Here is a 25608-nt window from a genome sequence, read left to right as displayed (position 1 = left end):
AATATCATTGTTAATGAAAACTGGTGTGCATTGATCAGCCTGAGTGGAGGTGAGTCTGGGGTGAAGGATGGGCCGTTCACTTCATGAGAATAAAGGGTATCGATCGCCAGGATGTCCTATTGGAAATGAATTGTATCATGAATAAATGCCTCCTATTTTCAGGTGCAAAGTAATAACTTGTTTCCTTTCTCCATTTTATTTGTATAACTAATGCAAGACTCACTGTAAACACTACCCGGTGATGTATATCCAACCTCAGTGCAGTGAATTAAAGCTCTTGTTTAATACTGTGCTGTTATTAATAGAGAAGGTCATGCAGTGAGCCTGTTTGCACTGACTGAAAAATGCAGGTCCACCTTGAGATGAAGCATTACTATCATCAAGCCCCATTAAGCCCAGGAGCGGCGAGAATATGCATCTAATGTATTCTCCAAGGACTGAGACTGAGCTGCACCTCATTTAGTGCCAAACAAGAGCTTCAAGTCATCATTCTGAGGATGGACAAGTGTATCGACTGTCAAGGAGGACGGACGTATGACGTTTTTACCCACATCTCATCAAATATGTGACTTTTGTCATAATTCAAAGCTGCATCATCAAATGACTCAGTGTGATGTGATGACGGTCACTTATAGGTTGAAACACACAGATTTTTTTTCCTGTGCTTTTTAGCACCTTTCAATTTTTACTGTTTTGTTTCACTCTCATTTCATATATTCTTTTTTCAATATATTGTGCAAAATAGTACTTTTCATTTTTTCATTATTATCATGTACAGTATTATCTTCATCAGGTGCAACATTGTTTTTTTTATTACTTTTCAATTTCAAAGCATGTATTGCTTTTCTATTTTTGTTTATTTTAGCTTACTTTTTAATGTAACTTCTGTTGCCAGTTGTTATTCTATTAGACACTGTTGCTTTGCATTTCCTCCTTAATACTTATATATTGTTTTCTATTGGTTTTATTCTATATTACTGTAATATTCCTGTAAAACTTTTTGGGGGGGTTAATAAAGATCTATCTTGTTTTATCTTCAAAAACATTTTCAGCAGCAACAAGCAGCTGCACATTACCTGTCAAAACACAAATTTTGTGTTTTTTTGCAGTGCTCAACTGGTCAAAATATAAAATAATGCAACTGCGACAGGTTTGAACATAAAATATTTAAGTGTTGTGTTCTCCAGTTCATTGAATAAGCCTAAAACAATCTGTTTTCTGAATAAATAAGATAGCTCTTTATGAGATAACTTGGCTGTGTTTTGCTGATTTTTCATTTTGAAAAAAAAAAAAAAAATCCATCTGTTTTTTCTAATATCTTGTGTGTGTGAAGTTTCCTCACCTGCTGCCTTTGGTGTCGTGCACAGCTCTATAGACTCTGGCTCCTTCGTTATAAATCTCCCATCTCCATTTACAACATGTGACAACGAAGTGAAACAGAAGCTTTCACTGCTCAACTAATTTTCCCATCCTGCATCTCTGCTGGCCATTACAGCCCAGGGAGTCCATTCATCACATCAGTCCGCGGAGACATTATGGATCAAAGTGAGTCCAGCTGACACATCTGTAAAGGATGGGAGGGGGAGGAATCTATATCTGCAGGTCAACACCGAGTTCATCTTCAGAGTTCTCTACAAACCTGAGAAGTTCAGGTAACAGCACTCATTTGATTTAATATTAATACTTGCAAATTATGATTTTATGCACTCAAATTAGTAGTTTGTGCCCCCACATTACTTAACTACTTCCTTTTGAAATTAATAATTTGTGCGCACAATGAAAAGACCCAAACCAGTGTGTCTGATCCAAACAGTTTTCATGAAAAATAGGTGAAAAACAGTACGCAGAAAACAAGCTTTCATCATATCTTTTTCTCACTTTCCTTGGGTTTGTTCTCTTTTTATTTAATATGTTTATTTTACTTAAGTTTTTGAATCTCAGTGAAGATTTTCATTTACTTAAGAAAGCAGGAGAAAGAAAAGGAAAAGAATGAGACATATTAACATTGGTCTCACTCAGGGAATTCAGGACCCTTTTTAAACAATAACTGTCTCTCAGGAAACTTGATATTTTATGCCTTGCAATGAAAATGACTTTAAAAAAAGTGTGTGCACTTTTATTTTTGTACTTTTTGTACAGACTACTTTGATTTAATCCACCTGTACGGCACATGAAACATAGCTATTGTCCACCTGCTACATGTTGAATATTTTTAAGTGTTTGATAAAAAAGAATAAGGTGAAAAAGGTTTTGCCAGGATAATTTTTACAATAGGCAAAAAACCTGTCAAATTAATACAAATCAAATTACATTTCTGGCTTAAAGAAAAACATGACAGTGTGTTACAAAATTTTTTGTCAGATGATCCGTCGCAGCGCCCTCTTTCGCCTGGCAATGAAAATAGCAATTGACAGAATATCACGCCATTGGTGGGAAAAGAGTTAATTGCCTTGTGAACTGTTAAACACACTTCATCCAAACTTTCCACTTTCCAAACTGTTTGTTGTTGTAATACTCATTTCGACCACAAGAGGCTGAATTGCACACAAAAGGTGTGTATATTGTGTGTTAGCAAGTTGTTACTCGAAGGAGAAGAGAATTGCCAGAATTCAGCAGCAGAAGAAGATGATGATGTTATGTAGCCTGAAAACATTAGCTGCAGAACATGGGATAGAAAACAACGCGAACTGGGCACAGAGCGAAGCCGCTCGCGCTGCAGACCGTGGGACTCACACCAGAGCCGGGGCAGAGAGCCCTGCAGCCCCCGGGCCTCTGGGACGGTGTTGGACACACACACAGTGACAGTGATGTCACAAACAAAATATGAAGTCATAAACAAACAAAAATAAAAGTGTGAAGTCGATATTATGTTTAAATTGTTAACAAAAACAGTTTTCTCAGTTTTTTGTCTGAAAAGTGGATCTTTTTGATGCAGCCAACCAACATTCAAGTGCTTATACATATATATATATATATATATATATATATATATATATATATATATATATATATATATATATATATATATATATATATATATATATATAAAAATGAACGAAGCTGGAAAACATTTTTGTGTGGGTGTCTGAAACTATCAGATCTGTTCTTTCTTTTGACGTATTCCATGTTGACATATTCACAGAACTGAATGTTCTATGAGTGTTGAAATGTTGGTGTTGTCAAAAATCCTGGCGCTGGCTGGCAACTTTAAAAAAAAACACAGGCGGGGACAGAATTACTGCTTGTGTTAGCTCGATAAAAGACAGAAACTTGGATTCGGATGGTGATCCGTGGTGGTATTTTTCTGTTTATCGCATTCAACCATGGTTGTCTTTGTTTTTTTGACTGTCAGTGGCAGCTGGTTTGAGATACATTTTCAATTTTGAGTCATTACTACTCAAAACACTGCAAGATGACATTTTTGCTCGGTTATGTTGTCTACTGCACTGAGGCCTGCAGTTTTTCCTTTATTTTGCTTCCAGCTATTCATTACACTCTGTAATCAGCATTTACTTTATATTAATAAGTTATGTAAAGGTTAAGTTTCAATGTCCAATTAAAAGACGTAAAAGATGTGAATAGTTTTTCCACCACTGATACCCACAAACCAACTGCCACCCAGTAAACCTGGCACTTCTGAGCATCCCCGGAGGCATGGATGCCTGCTTTGCCTGGTTGGTAATCCAGCCGTGCCTGTTGCCCTTGGGTCCAGCAGCCTAATGAGGCTGTGATGCTCATTAGACATAAGGAAACAAAACTGTTGGATGCTAATCAGGTAATTCATAAAATACTCAATTGATTAACTTATAATTAGGTGGCAATTAGGGTTATTTTGACCTGGAGGACATGGGGAGTACGCAGCAAAGATTTACACCAGAGTTATCCATCTCAAGTGACTTTCAGCTGTATCTGTGATGGGCTTCATTAATTGAATCCAGTCAGAAAAAAGACAGGAAACAGGATGTGTAATACATAGATAAATATATGTAAGTAAATACATTCAAACATATTTTTTTTTTCAGTTGTCACCAGCATGTTTATATCTGCGTACAGAGGATTCACGACCCGCCACAAACCACCAGTTTACAGACAGGCAGCACAAAGATTTAGAACTTGTATTTGGATTACGTCGACCCCAAAACCTCCCTGTTACTCCTGCGACTCTCAGCCAATTTAATCCCAGCTGTTTACAATCCACCACGCTTTACATAACACACAGAGTATTCCCAGGCAGAGCAGGACACTGGACACTGTCAGCATCCAGGACAAACTGTAGTGACCGCAGCAGATTTCTTCCATCTTACAGGATGTTTCTGACTCATGGAAACTTTAAACATCTGATCCTAAACAGCACAAAAATCCCTGCCATGACTCATCTGTGTCAGAGAAAACTAGATGGCATTTTTCTGGGTATTACTTTGTTTTGAAAATGCATGAAATAACATATGGCTGAAATATTTGTTCATTTAAAGGTGATGTGTGTAATATTTAGGAGGATCTATTGGAGTACAATCTTCATGTTTAGTGTAGAATCACCTGAAAATAAGAATTGTTTTGTTACCTTGGAAGGAGATGTGTATATCCACATGCCCAGCTAGCAAAATTTGGTTCCCAGAATGTTCAGGGGACTGTTGTTAAGATGACCCCCCCAAAAAAGTTACTTCCTGTGTTTTTTTTAGAATATTTTGGGAATGCTACCTTGCACAAAAACATTTGCACATTGTTCTTAGAACATTGTGGGAGGGTTACCAAATAGGACGTGTTTTCAAACAAGCAACATGTTGCTTGGCCTGATCGCTGATGCACAGTGCAGATCGGAATATCCTCATTGAGAAAAACTGAAACGATCTGATGTTTGCTTGTTTGCATTGCTTCCACTTAAGAAACAGTGTCACAGGCTCTTAAAAGTTCAGACCTATAGGTTACAGGTTATGAAGTTCCAGCAGCAGAAAAAGCCTTTTTCAGCCTGTTTACGTGTGGAATTTACATGCGTCGGGTGATCTGATCACAAGTGAACAGTTCATAGGCACAGGTGTGAATCCACCCAAGATGCCTTGAGGACACATTGAGATATTTTAAACAGTGTGTATGCAGTGTGTCCTGGGTCACAACGAAGGCCTGCCTACTGAACTGATGTCCTGTGCATAAGCTAAAGGACATACACATCTGGGCGCCAATGCCATAATTTTAAAGTGTGAAACAACAAGGATCCACAACGCCAGGCAAAATAGATTAGGAGGAAGTGGATTTGGAGGAAATCCGCATGTTGTCTGATTTCCATTTGGGACCAAGAATCAGTACAAAAAAACTTCAAAACACCAAACTTCTTTTAATTAGACTAGGCTTGGGAAGTGCATTGCTCCCTCCTGAAATTCTCCAGAGGACACAGAATTAAATAATCAGTGAAGTCATGCTGCTGTGCCTCGTGTGTAAATCAGCATGCAATGTCTCCTCCTGGGAAGATCTTCACAATATTTCCCACTGAGGAAAGTGTCTCCATAATTCACATCACACCTGATCCCTGTAGGCTGTATTGCTAAATGATGTTCAGCAGTGTGAGCTTTCCTGGTGACTTCTTTACTGTGTGTTGTATAAGTGTTTTCTTTAACAATTTGCTTTAATAATTTGAGAGGGTGCTTTCAGTTTCTTTTCCATGCGTGCAGTAATGTCACTGCAGCAAACATCATAGGAAATTTTAGTGAGAGGAAAGAGGGGAGAGGAAGCAGAATTAAATCATGCTGCTGTGTCTCATGCATAAATGCATGCACATAAATGTCTCTTGTTTTATTGTATTTCCCATCTGCTATTGATCAGGATGTTAATTTTTATGACCCAGTCTGCTTGGATTAACCAAAGCGGTCCGTGCATATTGCAAACAGAAATAATGGAGCTACGTGTTTATTTGTTTATAGAGCAGAAAAGTGAAGTGTAATGCCAGGTGTGAACTGATGTATGTGATTGGATCACCCAAGACATGTTAATGCCAGGAAGAAAACAGGGACCTAGAGTTCTAGATCTCTTTTGACCTAGCATCCACCATCTCAGTGCACAGAATCCTGTTTACTTTAGGCCAGTAATTTAATACCTTCTGAGCTAGGACCCAGCAGAGACATTCATAAATTATTTTTTAAATATTGACTTTGTAGTTGAAAAGAAACAACTCTGCAGTGTCCGTTCAGCTGAGATCTATGAATGTCAGCTGCAAACACAGTCACTCTATCTCAGACTTTTCTTTTAGAAACCTGGAGCAGGATTTATTTCTTAGGTGTGCTGTTCATCCCCTTGAGACTCACATACAGTACATTCATGCAGCTAATTTTCACAGAGGTCAAAGGTGAATGGTTCCCTGCAGCAGCCGCAGGTTCAGCAGCTTCCCCAAGGACACTGTGACGGTGCAACATATTAACTTTCTGAGAGGATTGACCCTCTGACCTCTGGGTGATGGGGCTGTCAATCATGTGTTTCAACACACTTGTGGCGCCTCAATGAAAAATGTATAACCCACAGCCCTGCCAAGCGTTTCATAGAACATGTTTGATGGATCAGAATAAAGTTTGGTACAAGAGTGAAAGCCTTTATAATTAGCTTTGTGCTCTAATAATTCATTTCATGGGTGCATGGTGTCAATATTTGCCCAGAGCCTTTTCAAAACGGTGAAACTGTTGCAAAAAAATGATTCCTCTCCTGCTTCTATACTTCTGGAGTATATTACTATAATGTATATAGAAACTCTAGTATATAAAGTCCATAAAGACAACGGGTCTCATACAAGAACCAATTTGTGTTCCACTTCAGATTCAGCAAACACTCTTAACTGCACAACTTGTCATCAATTGCTCGTTTCAGCCTGATGATTACCACCTGTTAGTGAGCAGGTGGGCATTTGTGCGGATTGATTATTTGTCGGATTGGCTCCCCGTTCATCCAACTCACGTCTTCATAAATCATCCACCAGCCACCCACACAAACTTATTTTCTAGCACCTCTACCCATCTTTGTAGACTGTATTGCCTTTTAAATTATATTGAGCAGTGTGAGCTTTCCAGGTGATTTCTTTATTGTGTTTTGTATTAATTTATGAGTATTTTTACTAATAATTAGGGAGGCTGCTTTCAGTTTCTTTCCCCTGCATGCAGCAATGTCACTACAGCATAAATGTGCAACCTTCAAGCAGCAAAACTTTGTAGTTATAATCAAATAAATTACGCTGCTGTCTTGTTGTGGGTAAAGGCTCAAACTGCGTCTTTGTCTCTCTCTCTCTATGGGGAGACGGACACTCTTTCTCACCTGCAACCTACCTAAGGTTAAAAGTTAATTTATTCCACTCCCACAGTAACTTGCCCAACACTGGTCAAAGGTTCCCTGTGGAGTTTACACATACACATTCACAGCCACTTTTCCATCTAAATGTTTGCAAAGATAAACCAAATTTTGAGTAACTTGGCTGAAAAATAAACAAAAACCCAGAATAAATGCTTTTTCCCCATTCACTACCATTACACAATTATCAGGAGTTGGTTCATCCATTTCTCCAGTTGGAAAAATTATTATACCATTGCAGAAAATGAGAGGGCAACAAGATGGCGTGCTTCAAAGACTGTAAGTCAAACCGCAAACAATGAAAAACAATGCTGAGAAGATGATGGAAACATTACTTCTCTGTTCATTTCATGTAATTAATACAAAGAAGGTTCCATTAGATCTGCATGGAGCAATCACAGATGTGTTATATCATGAGGAAACAGCTGATAAAATGTTCACTGCATCAGAACTTATTCAGAAAAAGTGTTTTCATCTTCCATTAACTTTTGTAAGGGTAAAAACCACCTCAAGCAAGAGTAAAAACTTTTTGGCAAAATTGAGAATTCATCAAAGTTTTTCAAATTTTACCATTTCCATCAATGTGATATTTCAGCTAATAGAAATGCCAAACAAAAGGTCGGTGTAATGCACCCACAAAAACTGTCTGCCAGCAAAATGCAGGAAAAAAAAAACACTGCAAGCTGGCAAACGTGGACGTACTGTAAACAAAGAAGATTTAAATGTTTTATGAGGAAGAAAATGCATTCAAGTCAATTTGTCAGGCCTCAAGGATACACACAGTGCTGTTTGGGAGACAAACACTGAATATGAAATTACAATTGTTTGTTCAGAGGAAGACTCCGCAGGGCACTTGGAGAGAATTTGTTGTTACAAGTGGTTCTTGTATGAGTGCGAGTTGTTCTGTTAAACAGCTTGACAGAAATAGTCCCATAATTTGTGCATTTCAAATGGTCTGCAACTACAATTACATGCTGAACTTTAATTTGATGAAAATGATCAATTGCTAATGAGAACGATCTGCTAGCCTTGAGGCTTGTCAGCATTTTTTATGCATATGTAGCTGTTGTACGGTTGGCTGCAGGTTACTATTCCCACCTTCACTCATGAAATACACTATCAGAGGAAAAAAATCTAATCTTTGTTTTGCTCTACAGGTTTTCCCTCTTGTCACAGTTTGTCCTGAAGCAAGAATGAAATGTGAAAACCATCACAAAGCTGCTGAGGACTGAAGGCAAGGAGCATTTTGTCATTTAACTCCAGTTTCACCAACAGGATCAGCACAGCTGAAAAACGAGCAGAGATGTAGTTTTAATAGCATGATTTTCACATTCAGCATCATAAACGGGGCGTGTCCTGGATGTGACCTGTTTGAAAGTGCTATGTGTAGTATTTTCAGACAGTTTCCTGTCCCGAGGCCGATCACGCTCCTTCTTTGTTCCCTGTGTCTCCTCCTTATTCAGTCCTTGTTTGTCGAGGGACAATAATGAACAGTACAAAAACACAGTCATTGTAGCTTCAGTGGCTAATGTTAGCTTGTGGAGGGAGAAAGTCTCTCTGATTACGAATCTTATCTGGTCTTTCTGACTTTCTTTACTTGTAAAATTATCTTTTAAATTGGCAAGCATCATATATGTAAATTTTGGCACAATTCAAACAGGATTAAAAGATATTTGTTTCTTGCAGGTGACTACTGTACAGACTTTTCTAAAATAAGGTTCTATTGAAGTCCAGTGGAAGAGGAAAGACTTGCTGCTATAACTGCTGTACGACTGATTTTATAACGGTTCTCTGTTTGTGCTACTGTTACGCTACTTTTCAGCACCTACCATTATTTATAGGCCACTGTTCAGCAGAGGTGTATGTCCTCTTTAATAACAACAACAGAGATCATATCAAAGTTAAAATACTACACATAGCACCTTGAAATATGCTGGAGAACACCTGCTTTCTGTCCACAGAGACTCTTAAGTCCCATAAGTCAAAGTTTAAGATCTCAGTCTGTCTGTCACATTTTTATTTCCATGTAATTATATAAAGAACAAATCTGTCTAATTTTATTAATTTCACTGACTCTTCCTCTGTCTCTTGATAATCTTCAAACAGAAAATAAGGACTGCTGTGCTTTCATGTTCGGTGGCAGAACCCGTGGCCAGTTCAGACCTCTTTGTCTCATCACGCCTCACGTGGCCACGCCCCCCAACCCCCACATGACCCTCCCATTCCCGTGAATGGCTCAGCACTGCTCCTCCCCCAGCGAGTCTGTGTTCTCCCCCAGGTCTATGGAGGCTGACGTGGCTCTCATCTTTCCCCGCCCGGGGCCCGGACCTGGACCCGGTCCTGGACCGGAACCCGGGCCCCCGACGACGAGCCCGGCTCTGGTTCCACCGTGGCCGGGGTAGACCTCCACGGTACTGGAGATGGACTGGAGGGAGCGGTCCCGGAAGTAGTGGAAAGCTTCCTGGTCCAGGTAGTTCTGCTCCTCGCGCAGGCCCTGCTCGAACAGCTTGCGTTTGTGTCTGAACTCGATCACCGTCTTGGTGTAGGAGTTGAGGGTGGTGACGGAGGCAGCCATGCAGCAGGTGAAGGAACCCCAGGCCATGCTGGATAGAGAGAGACACAGAGACATGTCAGTGATGAGAAGATGAGAAATTGCAAATCATTGCAGATGGAAAAGATGGAGGTAGTTTCCTGATTAAAACCACTCAAAGAAACATCTGTGGTGATTCAGTGAATACTCGAGCTCTTCAGCTTAATGTTAGCGGCCACAAAACTGATGTTCTGCTAAGTGAGCAAAGGTCTTGGCTCAGGGGTGAGTAGGTGTGATATTTGGCAACTGATACGCTAACGGTCCCTCAGTGAGGAGTCAAACACTGTGCACCAAGAAAAATGTCAAGCAAAGATCCATAAACATGCTGAGCAAGTAAACCATGAAAGGAGACGAGAACAAAACCCCAAAATGAATCAGAGTGACTGATGCAATCCATCACTCTTTATCTTAAAAGACAGGAGTCCAAATTGTGGTATAATTTGATATGACTTGGTTTAATGTCAGTCACAGCCATCAGTCACTTTCATCTCTCTGTCAACCGTCACAGAAGAAGAATCTTACAGTAAAACACAATTAACAATAAAATTACAAGAATAAATCATAAACAAATAACAACATTTTTCACATAGACACCAGTCGATGACACTTTATTAGAACTATTGTTTCAAAACTTGGCTGGACTTTCTTTTCTGATGTAAATATGATGCATGATGATCAATGTCAGCTGTTGTCTTGGGTGTTAAATTAAGGTTTTCAAATCTGGGTGAACATAGATTTATAGATTTTTATGTGTTTTGTAGGGCTGCATCCTATAATTATTTTTTAATAGATTAATCTACTGATCTAATTCTTCGATTATTCTCAAGATATTTTTTAATTTCTCGATTAATATTGCAATTTACCCAAAATAAATATCAGTTATTTCTGTCCAGAGTTGCATTAATTTTGCACTCAGATCTTGTATCAATGATGGGAGAGTTGGACCGCTGTGTAAAGTCTTCTCCAGAACATCCCAAAGATTCTCAGTGGGGTTGAGGTCTGGACTCTGTGGTGGACAGTCCACGTGTGAAAATGATGTCTCCTGCTCCCTGAACCTCTCTTTCACTATTTGAGTCCAATGAATCCTGACATTCTCATCTTGTAATATGTCTGTGTCAGAAAAAATCCATTGATGTAAAAACTGTTCATTCAGTATATTCAGGTAGTGAGCTGACCTCATTTTTTGGTCTCATAATGTTGCTGAACCTCGACCTGAGCTCTGAAGCAACCCCAGATCATAACTCTGCCCCCACAGGCTGGTACTGTAGACACCAGGCGTGATGGGAGCATCACTTCATCCAGCTCTCTTCTTACCCTGATGCCCCCATCACTCTGGAACAGGATAAATCTGGACTCATCAGACCACATGACCTTTTTCCATTCCTCCAGAGTCCAATCTTTATGCTCTCTAGCAAACTGAAGTCTTATTTTCTAATTAGCGTCACTAATAAGTGTTTTTTTTAAGGCTACACAGCTGTTTAGTCCCCATTCAAATGATCAGCTCGTCATCAAGCCTCTGCAGACGCCTGACATCAACCTGATCATTTGAATCAGGTGTGTTGGAGCAGGGAAACATATAAAACATGCAGGTCAGGGGTCCCTGAGGAACAGGGTTGGAAAACACCGCTCTATAGGACCATATTATGCCAATACTGGCCCAATATTTTGGCTAACTGTTAGACGTCTTTAACATAAGTCACAAGTGTTAATTCTAGTTATTTTTAAATGTATTAATCTAAATATTGTCTTAGCTTATGTGGCTGCCTGGCTTGGTTTAAAGTCAGGGTGAAGATTTTATAAAAATACTTTCACTGACCCTGTTTTCGCTCCTCTCAGGTTAAAATCAAACTCAGGTCAGTTTCTAGAGAGCTTTAAGCAGAACACCACTCACCCATCAGCCTTTGAAATAAAGCACATTCACACTTTTTACACGTCCTGAAGGAGCTTTTTTTCTTCTCCAGTCGAGGTTAATCACTCCGACTGAATTTATTCCACTTTAACAATCCTGAACTGCTCCCTCATGGTGCTGAGTGAGAGGCCTTCACCTGAATGACTGACAGAGACAATCTCCTTTTAACAGGTTCTCGTTGCAGATATTTCACTACGTTGTATTCCTGCACACACTTGATTTATGCACAATATTATTATTATTATTACTATTACCATAAGGTTTTCTAAAAATCAAACATGCTGCTCATATGTGTGATTTATTGGTCTCAGAGATTCTCTGTCCTTGATCCACAAATGAGCAAAGTGGACTCAGACAGCAGCTGCGGTGTGGAGCAGAGAGCCAGGAAGGTCAAGGTGCGTCTCGTCTGGCTAATTATACCAGAAACAATGACCCTGTCGCTCCCCACGTGCCTCGACGCCGCCTGCTGAGAGCTCAAACACTCCTACAATACATGTGTGCCTCCAGCAGCGTCCTAAACACATGATTTATGATTAAACGAAGGGATGATGGGTCTGTTTATCTGCACGCCATATGTGTGTCGGACACCACTGATCTGATTTTGAAACAACATTCATCCTTCATCTGTGATGCAGGGGCCATTTAAGACTATTTGTATATGTGTGTGTGTGTTTTTTTGTGTCCATGGTAAAAAAGCAATATATAACAGTGGAATGGCGGTCTTCAGTGACTGCCCAAATATAATTTCTTATTTGTGTGTTATTTGTGTGTGTGTGTGTGTGTGTGTGTGTGTGTGTGTGTGTGTGTGTGTGTGTGTGTGTGTGTCTGTGCAGACTGACCAGAAGGACCAGCCGTAATCCCAGCTGTGGGGTCTCCAGTCTTCAGGACCCAGACTGACTGTGATCTGGAACACCTGAGTGTACATCATGTGGGCCACCATACCCAGAAGACCTGCAACACACACACATACACACACACGCACACACACACACACACACACACACACACACACACACACACACACACACACACACACACACACACACACACACAGTCATTACAACTATCAATTATTTTTCTCTGTATGTTCATGAAGCATTTTCTGCTCAAGCTGACACATTTCACTTCCCCCGTCTTCTTGTCTAATGGAACCCATCGATAACGGATCTTTTGATTAACTTTTATCGATTTTTTTTCATGACAAGGTCAAAAATGTAATGAAACTGAAAATCAGAATTCAGGTTTATCTTATCTTAATCACACCAGTCCAGGCAAATACACATCTATATTTCTTTTACGCTCCACTGCAGCCTCTGAAATTTGCTTCATGATCACAAACTTACACTTTAGTGTATTTATATCCTCAGTATGTTCTCACATAACACTCACTAACCTTCTGCACAGATAATCTGACATAATAATTAGATAATTACCTTTAACAAAACAACAGTAAATCATATCATGTCTAAACTGTAGCTCAACATAATATCAGTAATAAATCAGAAAACATGTAACTATCATAATTACTCATTATACAGAGCCAATTGATTTAACTTGCCAGTTATGAGACATCCAATCAATTAGAGACGGGGATATAATCACTCATAAACACACAGTAAATCAAAAAGCCACCATGTAAATGAGTCAATGAGACATTAATGCAGACGTTATACATCACGACCACACATCAGCCAGGCAACAGCGTGTGTGTGTGTCACGTGGAAGTGTTCGATGGGTTAGAGCCACGTGTCAGGCTCGCTGAGGTTGCTGTGTGTGTGTTTGCATGTGTGTGTGTGTGTGCAGCATCATGCCACAGTAAATAAAACTCAGCTGCTCCAGATTTACAGATCGCCATAAAGTGAGCGTCATTTCTCTTCGACCTTCAAGCCCTGACGACAAAGATTTCTAGGACGTGTGTGTGTGTGTGTGTGTGTGTGTGTGTGTGTGTGTGTGTCACATGCCAGTATGTGTTTACTGTATGTTTGGCTTGATACAGCTTTAATATTACCTGTCACAAATGTTTATGTCCAAACCATTGACTATAAATAAAGATGGACGACACGTCTCAACTTCCTCCCGAAGCATTTGACAGAAAACCCAGAGCATGTGAATATGCCAGCTACAACAGGCTAACCTGCAAAATAAATAGTAAAGCACCATAAAAATATCAAAACTTCTTCTACATCTGAAGTCAGTATCGACTGATCCTTGAGCTCCAGTTTTGAAGCAAAGCAAAAAGTAGTCCCAAAAAAAAGTGATTCATTTAGTGTTTTCCGGTTTGGGACGTCAAAGATAAAGTAAACTTACATGCTTTGCTCCTTCCACAGCTTCCTCTTACACAGTCTACATGTTGAACCAGAGTCGGCGTTAGCACAGAAAATAGTTATTGGATATAACTCCAGTTCTAGTACCTGTGTAGCCCTCTACCTGCATGTTATCACAGCCACAGTAAAGCACATCAGTTTAATAAGCTGAAACATTTTTCATGGAAATGAGGGTATTGTAAAGCTATGTCCTGTCAGAATGTGCCACCAATGGCGATGAAGAAACCGCCCACTGTATGTTTTTTTTTAAACATATAATGGCCCTAACATGCCGCCCCAGAAAAGCCTGTAAAGTATGTATTAGAAAGAATCGCTGGTGTGTTGGAAAACATCCTTGGAGGGTCCTGAGGAGGAGGCAGGCAGTGTGCAGCGTAGCAGACACAGAGCCAACTTCTTATGTAAGAGGTTTAACATGAGTTGGGAGAAAAATCCCTGGCATCTCACACAGTGAAGTCTTCCAGGGGATAACCTCTGACCCCTGACAACCTCTCACAAATCTGCAGCAGTCTCCCTCCACCCAACCTCCTTCTCACAGCATCTCAAGAAGAACGATGTCTGTCTGTGTTGTAAAGTGGCTCCAGGTTCCAAGTTACTGGGCCTCATTCACCAAAGTTTTTTCTTAAATTTGTTCCACAGTAAAGTCTAACTCAGATTCACAAAGATTTTCTTAAACTGCTCAGTTTTTTTCATATCTGTATTCTTAGATTCATAAGTGCAATTGTCCTTATAAGCATCCATGGGCAAACAGCCCACTAATGCCCAAATAAGGGCATGACACTGCAGGGCCGTGTGCACACAGAGAGCACCCAAGTAGAGATATAATTCACATATCATCTGTTTATATTGTTCCTCTTGCTTATACCAAATATCATATTGTTTGTAATAATTAGCAAGTATTGTTTTCATGCAAGTAGGTTGTTTTGTAATTACCATCAACTACATGAAAATGGACCTTGCTAATTATCACATACTTAACATGAAATCTAGGGGTAATTTCTAAGAAATTTCAAATATATTACTTGGTAATCACCACCTATTTGAAACTACTAAACTACTCCTACGAAAACTAAAACAGTTAAAACTGACAAACTAAATGGCATTTTCACCAAAAGACAATGACTAAAACTAAATCAAAAATTGCAGTCAAACACCGGATCCATCCATCCACTCCATCGCCTCCTTAAACGTTTTTTGTCGCTCTTTATGGTACATCACCTGACCTCCTTCTATGCAACTGTCATTATACTATGGCCACTAGATGGCACCGCCTAATAAAAAAAGCCAAACACGTCAATATAGATCGTAATAAACTGCTTGCACAGATGACCTTTATGACCCAACGGTGTGTGTCTTATCATCTGTCCATCTTACCAGACAGCACAGTGAAGACAGCGGCGAAGGCGTTGAGTTTGAGTCCGTCGATGACGTTGCTGGAGTGGAAGAGCTCGAGACACATGAGACTGAAGCCGACCACCAGCAGCAGGATGTATAGCACCTCTGACACCACCGACAACCACAGCACACCTGCAAACACAACACACACAGCTCAGTTATATGCAGGTATACACCGCAAAAAAGTGACTCACAAACATCTGGATCGCCCCCTGGTGGCTGGCTGCAGCACAGGTCCTGGTTCAGGTGTTCATGTTTCTGATCAGTTTGGTTTTAAGTAATTATTTGATGCTATAAAAAGAGGGTTTCGTGCCATGATTGACAGCTGAGCTCTGCATCCGGTTAAGATGGAGGGTGTGTTGGTGGGACCTTGATAGTACAGCTCCAACTCTGATGCCTACTGTGCAGACTGGCTCCGAATGACGTCACCAGAACTTGTATCCAGGAAATTTTGGCTTCATTTTTTGTACAGTGGGAGGAAGTGGAGACATCATCCACCTTTATTAATGTCAATCACATAGACCTGCAGAAATACACACAGAGGCACTGCTGATGTACTACACAAGACAACTCTTTCCACTCTGGAGTAGGAGTTTGAAATGAAATCTGTCTCACTTACATTTTGTCTTATACTGACTGGGACCAGGACCGTCACATTTTCAGGCTGGGTGTCCGAAGCCCTGACAAATATTTGCAAAACACTAAAAGTCCTGGTTTTCAAAATTCACTTACACATTGGTCTGGTTTTCACCACAATTATACAGGCTACAAGGGTGTCTGGTGTAATTCAAGTCTCCTAAAGCCCTTACATGCTGTTCACCTCAAAGACGTCATTTACATCATGTTTTTTGGCCTAAATCTTCACTGTAGATTCTCAGCTTCATGAGCACATACTCACCATCAGGACTGTGTGGTGTGACATGCACACCTAACTGAACGGCATGCTGGGGCTTTAGGAGACTCGGATTATGTCAGGTGAGCAGTTTGGATTCATTTAAGGTTTATATTAGGTTATTTTACATTTAAAAACTGGTCACCACTCACTTCAGTTGTTCGGGAGATTCTGCAACTGTTTTCTTGTGAAACTGTCTTGTGGACTGAAAAACAAAACCTAACCTTCAACCAGCATGAGGGTGAGTAGATAAAGACTGGATTTTCATTTTGGGGGAACTATTCTTTTAATGTTTTGCAGCCTCAGTTGAAATTTGAATAATAAATGCCAAGCACAATGTGTGTAGGTCGTCTCCATGTGCACCATAGTTTATGCATGTGCAGCAACGCCACATCCAAAGTGCTGGTTGAAGGTGACTATAGATCAGCAGGTGTGGTGATCAGAGGTCTGTATGGTTATACTGTAGCAGCTTGGTGTTGCTTTCAGGCAATTTAATGAAGGCAAATGGAGTGAGCAGCCATGCTTCACAGGTTCTCAGCAAAATCCCCTGAGTGGGTTCTGGAAAAAAAAAAAAATTGGTAGAAACCCTGGGTTGGGTTCTTGGATTAGGGATAGAAATGGGTAGAATCATCACATCATATAATAGTTCTCCTTTAGAACCTCTCATAAGGAGTGAAACCTCTTACAGATTTATCAATATCAGTCCTGCTGCCTTCAGGTGCTGAGAGAAGCTTTCATACAGTGTAAAGCAGCTGTGGACAGGTGTAAGAATCAGTCACATTCATTCACAGATCAGCTCAGACTGATTTACAGACTTTCCTGCTTTAATTCACCCACGCTAATTTCAGATGCACCCAAGTCACTTGGCCTGTTGGTCGGTGCATAAAGTACTGAAATAACTATCCCTGATTTATAAGTTTAATTTATAATAATATAAGTTCTAGGTATATTTTATTTTTATGTCTGAAATAATAAAATGTGTTTTATGCACCCGGGCAGAGACCCTTCTGGTTCATTATTCAAGTGTCGGAAATGACCTTTTTTATGAAAACGTGATCTCCTCTGCTGCACAACAGGGATTTGCCGCAGCGTAAATGAATCACAGGGTTCATTATTATGGCTCAGTTTAATATGAACATGTTCTCAGATGAAAATCTAAAGCAAGAGTCTGTTTGGAGCAGCCGTTTTCATCCAGATGACACACAAAGAGTGCGACTGGTGCCAGAAGAGGAAATACTTCAAACTGAATGCAGCAGTGACTTGTGGGATAGCTCTCCTCTTATTCTGACTGCATTTTCCCTTTAGCTCTGTCACTTTACACACATGCACATGCTGACGCAGAAGTTCACAAGAACGTGAAGCTGTATTGAAGGGGCTCCTGGACTCTGGAGGTCAGGAATATGAATTGTCAAACATCTGAAGCTTTTTCTCAGGGAGAAAAACCTCTGAGACCTGCTGCGAGGTGAAATGTGTTAGTGCTTAGTAGTTTTAGATCCGATTCAGAGGGCTCATAGTTTATTTAGACCGAAGAAGTTCATTTGATTAAACACTCATATTTTTGTCAAACTACAGTACAGACATTCTCACCTGCAGCTCAGCTGTGTGGCAAAGAGAAAACGTTTTTTTTTATGAGTTAATAAGACATGAGTTTCAGCAACTAAACCAAGATGAAACAGAAACAGGAGCAAAAAATACTTTTATCATTTAACAAAATATTCCAACCTTTTTCTTTTCCAGATAATTTCTCTGCTGTAGCAACCTGAATGTGCTAAATTTGGAGCAATGGGTTCAGAAGGTTCAGAAACCCTGTAAAATGTGGGTGTTGACCTTCACTACTGCTCCATTCATGTGCAGAGACAGATGTGGACATTAGATTTCCATTTTGTTTTTGTTTTTTTGTCCTCCAGGCACAAACTGAAGGATTGTTCCTGCATTTATTCACTCTTCATTCATTCATTACGTGTTCGGTAACCCAGAAAAACTACAGATGAAACTTCGATGAATCTTCGGAGAATGATGACACATCTCTCCTCCACAGGCAGGACGTCAAAACAAGGTGACATATTTGTCTCTGACTGGCCCACAGGAGGATGGGAGTGTGTGTTTGATATCACCACCTGCTTGTTTGACACACACTGATTGGCTCTTTATTGTGTTGGTGGAGCCCTCTGGTCATACGGGGCTGTACGCCCAGAGGAAAAAAAAAAAATCCCATCAGAGCAGAGAGAGACATTATGCAGGATGATGAACAAGTTTTACAACCCTACTGTACTTCTTCATGCTGTGGAAATGTGAACATTTTTAAAGTAGAGAGGAGTTGTCATCCTGGAGCTGCCCTCAGGATCCACTCTCACTACAACAACTTTTTTTTTTCTCCACAGCTTTCCACATTTATAATTTCTAAAAGGCAGCGGCTCGTCTTGAATTGGCGAGGCTCACAACACGCCGTTAAACAGGATTATCTGCTCCGCTCTGCTCAGTCGCAGATGTAGATGAGTTGGAAGTGCGACCTGCAGGCTGAGTTTTCAATTTGAACATCAGTGGGTTTGGGGGAGCTACGGGATCCCTGAGCAGCCAAAATCGATCGCTAATTCTGTGTCACGCTTCTCTCTAGGCGAGGCGAGGCGAGGCAACTGTATTTCTATTTCTTCAAAGTGTTTTGCACACGACATTGAGTGTAATAACAGAACATAAAGGTAAAATGGTAGAATAAAAGAAAAAAGAATACTGTAGAGTCAAAAAAGTAATTAAAAGTCAAGAGATATGATTGAATCCAAATGCATTCCTACATTCTTTGAAATAAGAGTTCAAAAATGATTCTTACAAAAGGACTGAGGTTCTACCCAGAACCATTTGCTTCTGAAGGAGAAAGAGTTCATTAAGGGTTAGTAGTTAAAGGCGGTAAGACTGAAGGTTTTATTAGGAAGCTGTGGAACATGGGACTAATTACTGTCAGACCTCGTGAAATTCAGGTTTAGACTCAAAATGCAGACAATGGTGGCAGAGTGGTGCAGTTAAACTAGGACACTTCACAGTGAGATGAGGACAAACTGGCAACTGAGGAGAGGACAGGCACAACACCAAATACACTAGAGAGGGGGAGGGTAACAAGACCCAGGTGAGGGCAATTAGAAGCAGGTGAAAATGATCAGTGATCAAAAAAAAAAAGGAGGGGAAAAGAGCAAAGTCAGGAAGACAAGACAACAAAGACAAGAGGGAAAGAAAGAATGACAAAAGAGTTACGTCAAATAATGTGTGAAGCTAACAAACAGGCAGGGCCGAGCCCCACTTTCCTCAGTGTGAATCAGCTGATGCACAGCTGGGCCTACTTTCATTAATTATTGTTGTTGTGGTGAACGCAGCATGCTTCATAAACACAAAACCAACCAGATCAAGCTGGAATATGAGAAGGACGAAGCGAAAAAGTCAGAGATGTTTGTAACGAGATTTTGCATCCAAGGTTTACTGCCATTAGCAAAGGCACAGAGTCCCCTGTGCAAAGAAAAACATCTACAGGAAATCATTTATTTCTGCTGCCACACTGTGCCGCACACTGCCACAGCACTTTACATCGATCCATTCTTTCGCCTGCCCTCAACTTAGTCTTCACCATCAAGAACCTGCTGCTCTTTTTAATGTAGCTTCTATTGTGTCTATATGTAAATGCTTTTTTATGTGTTTTATTTGGTTGTGATATGTTGTCTTTAGTTTGCTGAATGTCCATGTGTTTTCTGCACATGGACATTCATCACATGTAAAGTTTCTACCGTTTGCACAAAAATGGCAGACAAAGTATTTTTCTATTCTATTTTATTCATGGGAAAATGTCACCTCCAGCTCTGCTAAAGAACCTGATAGTAAGTAAAAGAATCGTTTTATATGCCGCACTGAAACTGTGTCTTATTATTGCACCATAACATAACAGACTGTAGGTCAAATCTTTTGCACTGAATGGGTTTTTGTCATGTCAGAAGTATTTTGTGGCTCACCGTGCAAATTCAGCCTTTTGCTTCATTGTTTTTCAGAGCGACTTTTTACTTTGATACTTTGAGTACATTTCAGTACCTGTTCAGTTCAATTTTACTCGGGTAAAGAAGTTGAATCAGTACTTCTACTTTTAGAAGTTTTTTTTTTTTACACAAGTATCTGTACTTCTACATGAGCAAAGAATGTGTAAACTTCTGCTGCCGCTGCTGAAAAATGAAACAGAAAGAGCAGAGAAGAGAGGAGTGAGACGGAGATGATGAGCAGGAACCTCTGAGGGCATCAGTGATAAAAGCAGCACAAACCAACTTTACGATGTCAAGGTGCACAGATCAGAGCATCTGAAGCAGAAACGACAGACCTGCAGAGTGTCAGCTGCTGAAACCTTCAGAATTACCTTTGGTAAACTGAGCTGCTCTTCCTCAGGATGTTGTTTTCTTTGTGGCCGCACAAGCAGCACTCTGGTCATCTGGATGGTCTGTCATTAAGTTGGCACACTACTTTGGTCCAGAGTTTAATATCTCAACAACTGATGGATGGATTACCATGAAATTTTGCACAGACATTCATGGTCCCCAGAGGATGGATCTCTCTGATTTTGATAGTCCTCTGACTTATCTTAGTGATAATTTCAACTGAAATATCTCAACAATTATCAAATGGATTACCATGAGATTTGGTGCAAACATTCATTTCCCCCTCTAATCATTTTGGGTGACTTTTACTCCGACTTTTCTCCAATTTGTGTTTGTATTTAGTGGTATTTTGCAAATGTTACCATGCTGACACACTAAAGTAAGATGGTGAACACAGTACACATCTACAGTAGGTGGCAGTCAACACACCCTCAGTCTGGTGAAGAGATAGAAAGGTGCATATATGCAACTGTACAGCTGTGGACAGGATCAGCAACATTTTTAGCCACCTAAAAAAAGGTCCACCAAACAGCTTTGCTGTTAGACAGCCTTCTCTGACAGAAAATCAGTGTTATTTAAGTCAAACTAGCCAAACTTAGGCAAAATCAGTAAATTTACCTAGCAGAATAAAGGAGATGCACTGCTTGACCTTTTTGTTTGTTTATGTAATTGGGTGAGTTTGGTGAATCCAAACCAACCCTTTAAAGATCGTGTAAAGGAAAAGGGGAGTTACGTGTTCATTCTAACATTCTACATGCTAAAAAATAGTTACTGAAAATGTGAAAACACTGAAAGTTAGACCCTTAGACTGTTGTTTATGATTTTTTTTTTTGGTGGAGCTGAAACATGGCTTGGTGACGTTCTGAAGCCATTGTCCCCAAGCTAGCATTGGACTTTAATGTGTAAGATACGAGTGCAACGATTCAGACGGCCTGTAAAAATCTGAACATGAATCAGACAAAAATCAGTGCAGCACTAGCGTATCCATACCTCTCATTAAGATGTGCATATTTTTAATTTTTGGCATCAATGAACTGCCGCTGCAACTTTCCTCTGTTTTCTCTCTTCCCCTGCCTCCGCCTGCACCGCTCTCGCTGCATACCTGCTGTCTCGCTCACACAAAACAAGCACTCCACCCTCCCTCTCCTGTTTCTCCTCTTCATTTCCTCAAAACAGACAATGAAACGACTGATGTCGCTCCATGGTGCACCACCAAATTTCCATAACATGCAAGTTTGGAATAAGTTTGGGTTTCATAAGAAGGAGAAGAAAGAGAAACACTGCTGCAAATTATTTATGCAAGAGGCATCAGACAGCAGAGTCCAGAGCCACGAGTCTCTGACCCACAGAGACAACATGACACCAGGAGAGCAGCTAACACGTAACATCACTGTTCCTCCACACCCCACGTCATCTACACGGTCAAATTCAATCAAAACCACAACTGTCTCTCCTGTTACTATATGTAGTAAAACTATCAGGATGGTATGGTATCAAAATGTGGCATAGTGGTGTTTGACATTGAAACAGCAGAGCAGAGAAAACTGGTCATTTTTTCCATGATTTTATATACTTAGCAATTTTTTAATAATTCAAATTTTGCTGAATGGGTAATAACACATGTAGCAAACTCAGAACACACAATTATTGTTGTTTTATGTGACCTTTAAAACACAGAAGTCACACAATAACACAAACAAACTAACAGATTGAGGCAGCGGTACTCATGTTTGTTTCATGTAGTAATGTGAGTAATGTGTATTAATGACTGACCCATCTCTACTGACGGCAAAAGCCAGATATTAGTGGGTTTTTTGTCCAGTGTAAAAGAAGCTTAAAAAAAAAAGATCGATGTGCCCAAACATCTTGTTCCAGATTTGAACCCTGCAGGTCACACAAGTTGCATGAATGACATGTTTGACTCCACTGGTCCAATTTTTAATGAAGTCTCAGCGTCGCTCCGATACACCAGCCGCACTCTGTGGCTCCTCGTTAGCTGCAGCTTTAATTTCCAACCAGTCGATGGAAACAAATTTCAGGGGTATAAAATGCCTGTAAGGGAAACTCACAATGCTACAATATTGACCAAAATAATTCTCTCCCCTGCTCCTGTCTTATTGAATATGTATCAGTAGACGGAGCGGACTGAGACTTCATTAAACTGAAGACAGTAAATAAAACAGGTTTTGAGGGACTCAACCAGCAGCACTGATAACAGGAAGGAAGGAGCTCATCGGACCGAGACTCATCTCAAATAATTACATCTTTAATTACTCGCTCTGTGTGTGTGCGTGCGTTTTCATAAGTGTGTCAGTGGTGCATGATGTTGACAGTTTCTGCCTGTTCTACATTTCTGACACCATCCTTCAGGGTTTCCAAACATGTCCGTGTCGAGACATCGAGATTTAATAAGATTTGGACCTCGAGGGAATCTCAGTGACAGATTATTGATTAATTGATTTAATGCTGGTTTTAGAATATAAAAAATTGAATCAGAAGAGACATTTTAAGACACTGAGGTATTTTCCAATGTATTTAATTAGAGATGCAACTGATTATTTATGTCATATTTCAATGCATTTTGAGATTATTTGGTTAAATGATGTAGTTACAAGTTACAAGTTTTTTAAAACTGCATTTTATCTCTAGAATGATGCAATCAGCCACAGTACAGTGGCTACACTCTGGTTGCCTAAATGGGCACTAATCAGAGTTACACATTCGTATTACACATAAATACATGAATTTCTGCAGTTTGACCTTTAATTTATTACACATAGCTATATCATTACCTTTAGGGCGTGTCTATGATGCAAATGTATATGCAGCAGCAACACAAACCACATATGTTGCAGATTGCTGCCGTACAGACAAATGTGGCGAATTACCAGAAGTAAACAAGCCACCATTGCTGCGGTGGCCTCTCCCTCCACTGCGTGCACGTTTGAATGCAAGGGTGGGAGAAATACTCAAATCTTAGATGCATCATGACGTGGATGTGGAAGATTCTGAATCAGTTCATAAAAGTCAAAATTCAATTTTCTAAATGTTGATTAACAAGATGATGACAGATCAAAAAAAGCGGAATTAATTTGCGAGGGCAGAATTCAGTTATCAGCAGGTAACAGGGAGAGATGTACTTCATCTTCTTTAAAGACAGTGGATGCACTCATGTGTTGATTTTATGTCTGAATATTTGCATTCGCGAGAAGAACGTGAAATGTGTTGTGAATACTTTTTATGCCATGACCTAGAGAGTAACGTTAAAATCACTTTCTACTCAATCACCCCTCTGCATCCTGCAGCTCACGCTGCATTGGTATTGTTCAAGTTCACGCTTAAAAAGAGCTAGCTCAAAGTTCAGTTTACACAGATGAGCTAGTTCATGTTCATAGCTCACAATTTGGAACTAAGGTTACAGTCCTAAAAATGAACTAGTTCACATTCATTTCTTCCTTTTAAATCTAATTTTACAAAGAACCTCCTCTTACCAGGGACAGTGGAGTCTTTATGATGATGACATACTAAATAGTGTATGATATTCATGTTTTAATTTTAAGGATTACTCATATCTATAGTCATTAAAAACAATTTATAACAATTTGAGAACATTTTACACTACAGCACACAGACAACTCTACCACCAACATACTGTTGAAATTCCCAACTGGGAATTCAAAATTCAAACTTTCAAGTGCAAACTGAACGTCCTCATAATGCATGAAGAGGGAGACGAGACAGAGGAGACGAGTCAGTATAATCCAGATCTATCAGTCTGCTTCTAACTGAAACACAATCTTCAGCTGATGATGTTCAGTAATTGCAAACTCAACCGTTCAGTTCACCACTGACAAAAAATATGGACGCCGCTCTTTTAGCGCATCCATGCACAACACTGCAATAAACAGCCTCTCACCAAAAAATGAAATACATCAGGTCGGCAGATGTCCCGCCCCCGTCAATAATAGATTAAGAAGCTTCACTCCTTATTAAAGTAACACCAGCGACTGTCCGACCAATGAGAATCTGGCCAGACAAGAGCCTACTGACCGACCAATCGACCAACTGACCAGAAGTTACTTGAAAGCCTGGTGCGTCTCATACCTTCATAGTTTGTTCGTTTGTGTGAGTCGGCGAGGAGCTACATACTGTAGCTGCAGTGAATAAGGAGATCAAATGTAAAGGCAGTTTAACTGAGTGGTGAAATGAATGAACAAAAGTGACATTTCAACAGTTTGGTTAATCATGCATTTCTCAGGTGGGTCTGCTTCCTGACTATGACCCTGAGTGTTTTCTTCTAATTAAATCAGATTTTTTTTTGTTTCAGTTTGCATTAAGCATGAACTTGAATCTGACTGAGCAGCAGCTGTGTGTTACAAAGCCCAGCAGTGAGCATGTAGCGCTCATAGGAAGGCAGATTAACATATTGTATCCTTGTGTGAGAAGCAAGGTCGCCCCGCTCAATACATCATATCATCCACCACTGCTCCGTGCAACACTCCTGCTCTTCTTCCAGATGGCATTAACAGATGAAACCATCAGAGAAGTTTCATTATTAACTACCTGCTCCGCATGAAACAGACTGAAATTAGAGGCTACGCCCACATGCACCAAAATATTCCCTTTCTTCTGGACGCTCAGATATTCCTTTCATGAGCTGCAGGATATAAACACCATGTGCTCTTATCCACAGTTAGAAGGAAGCCGGAGGAGGTAACGGAGATATTGTCTCATTATCCTGCACCCAATACGTAGAAATATACCCTGGTTGTTTTGCATCA

General features: G+C 40.1%; 1 protein-coding gene across 1 annotated transcript in view; it reads right to left on the bottom strand.

Annotated features, from left to right (window-relative positions):
* Positions 1-9556: 9556 nt before the first annotated feature.
* gsg1l (gsg1-like) overlaps positions 9557-25608 on the bottom strand; it is a 31704-nt gene continuing 15652 nt past the window's right edge. The window contains exons 3-5 of the mRNA XM_084744309.1: positions 15515-15667; positions 12659-12770; positions 9557-9923 (exon numbers count right to left, since the gene is read on the bottom strand). Of these exons, the coding sequence (XP_084600435.1) occupies positions 9557-9923; positions 12659-12770; positions 15515-15667 (632 nt within the window). The remainder of the gene's footprint in view (positions 9924-12658; positions 12771-15514; positions 15668-25608) is intronic.

This window comes from Lutjanus erythropterus, chromosome 19, assembly GCF_056507025.1.
Source record: "Lutjanus erythropterus isolate fLutEry1 chromosome 19, fLutEry1.hap2, whole genome shotgun sequence".
NCBI lineage: Eukaryota > Metazoa > Chordata > Actinopteri > Lutjaniformes > Lutjanidae > Lutjanus > Lutjanus erythropterus.
This window is presented reverse-complemented; position numbering and strand designations above follow the sequence as displayed.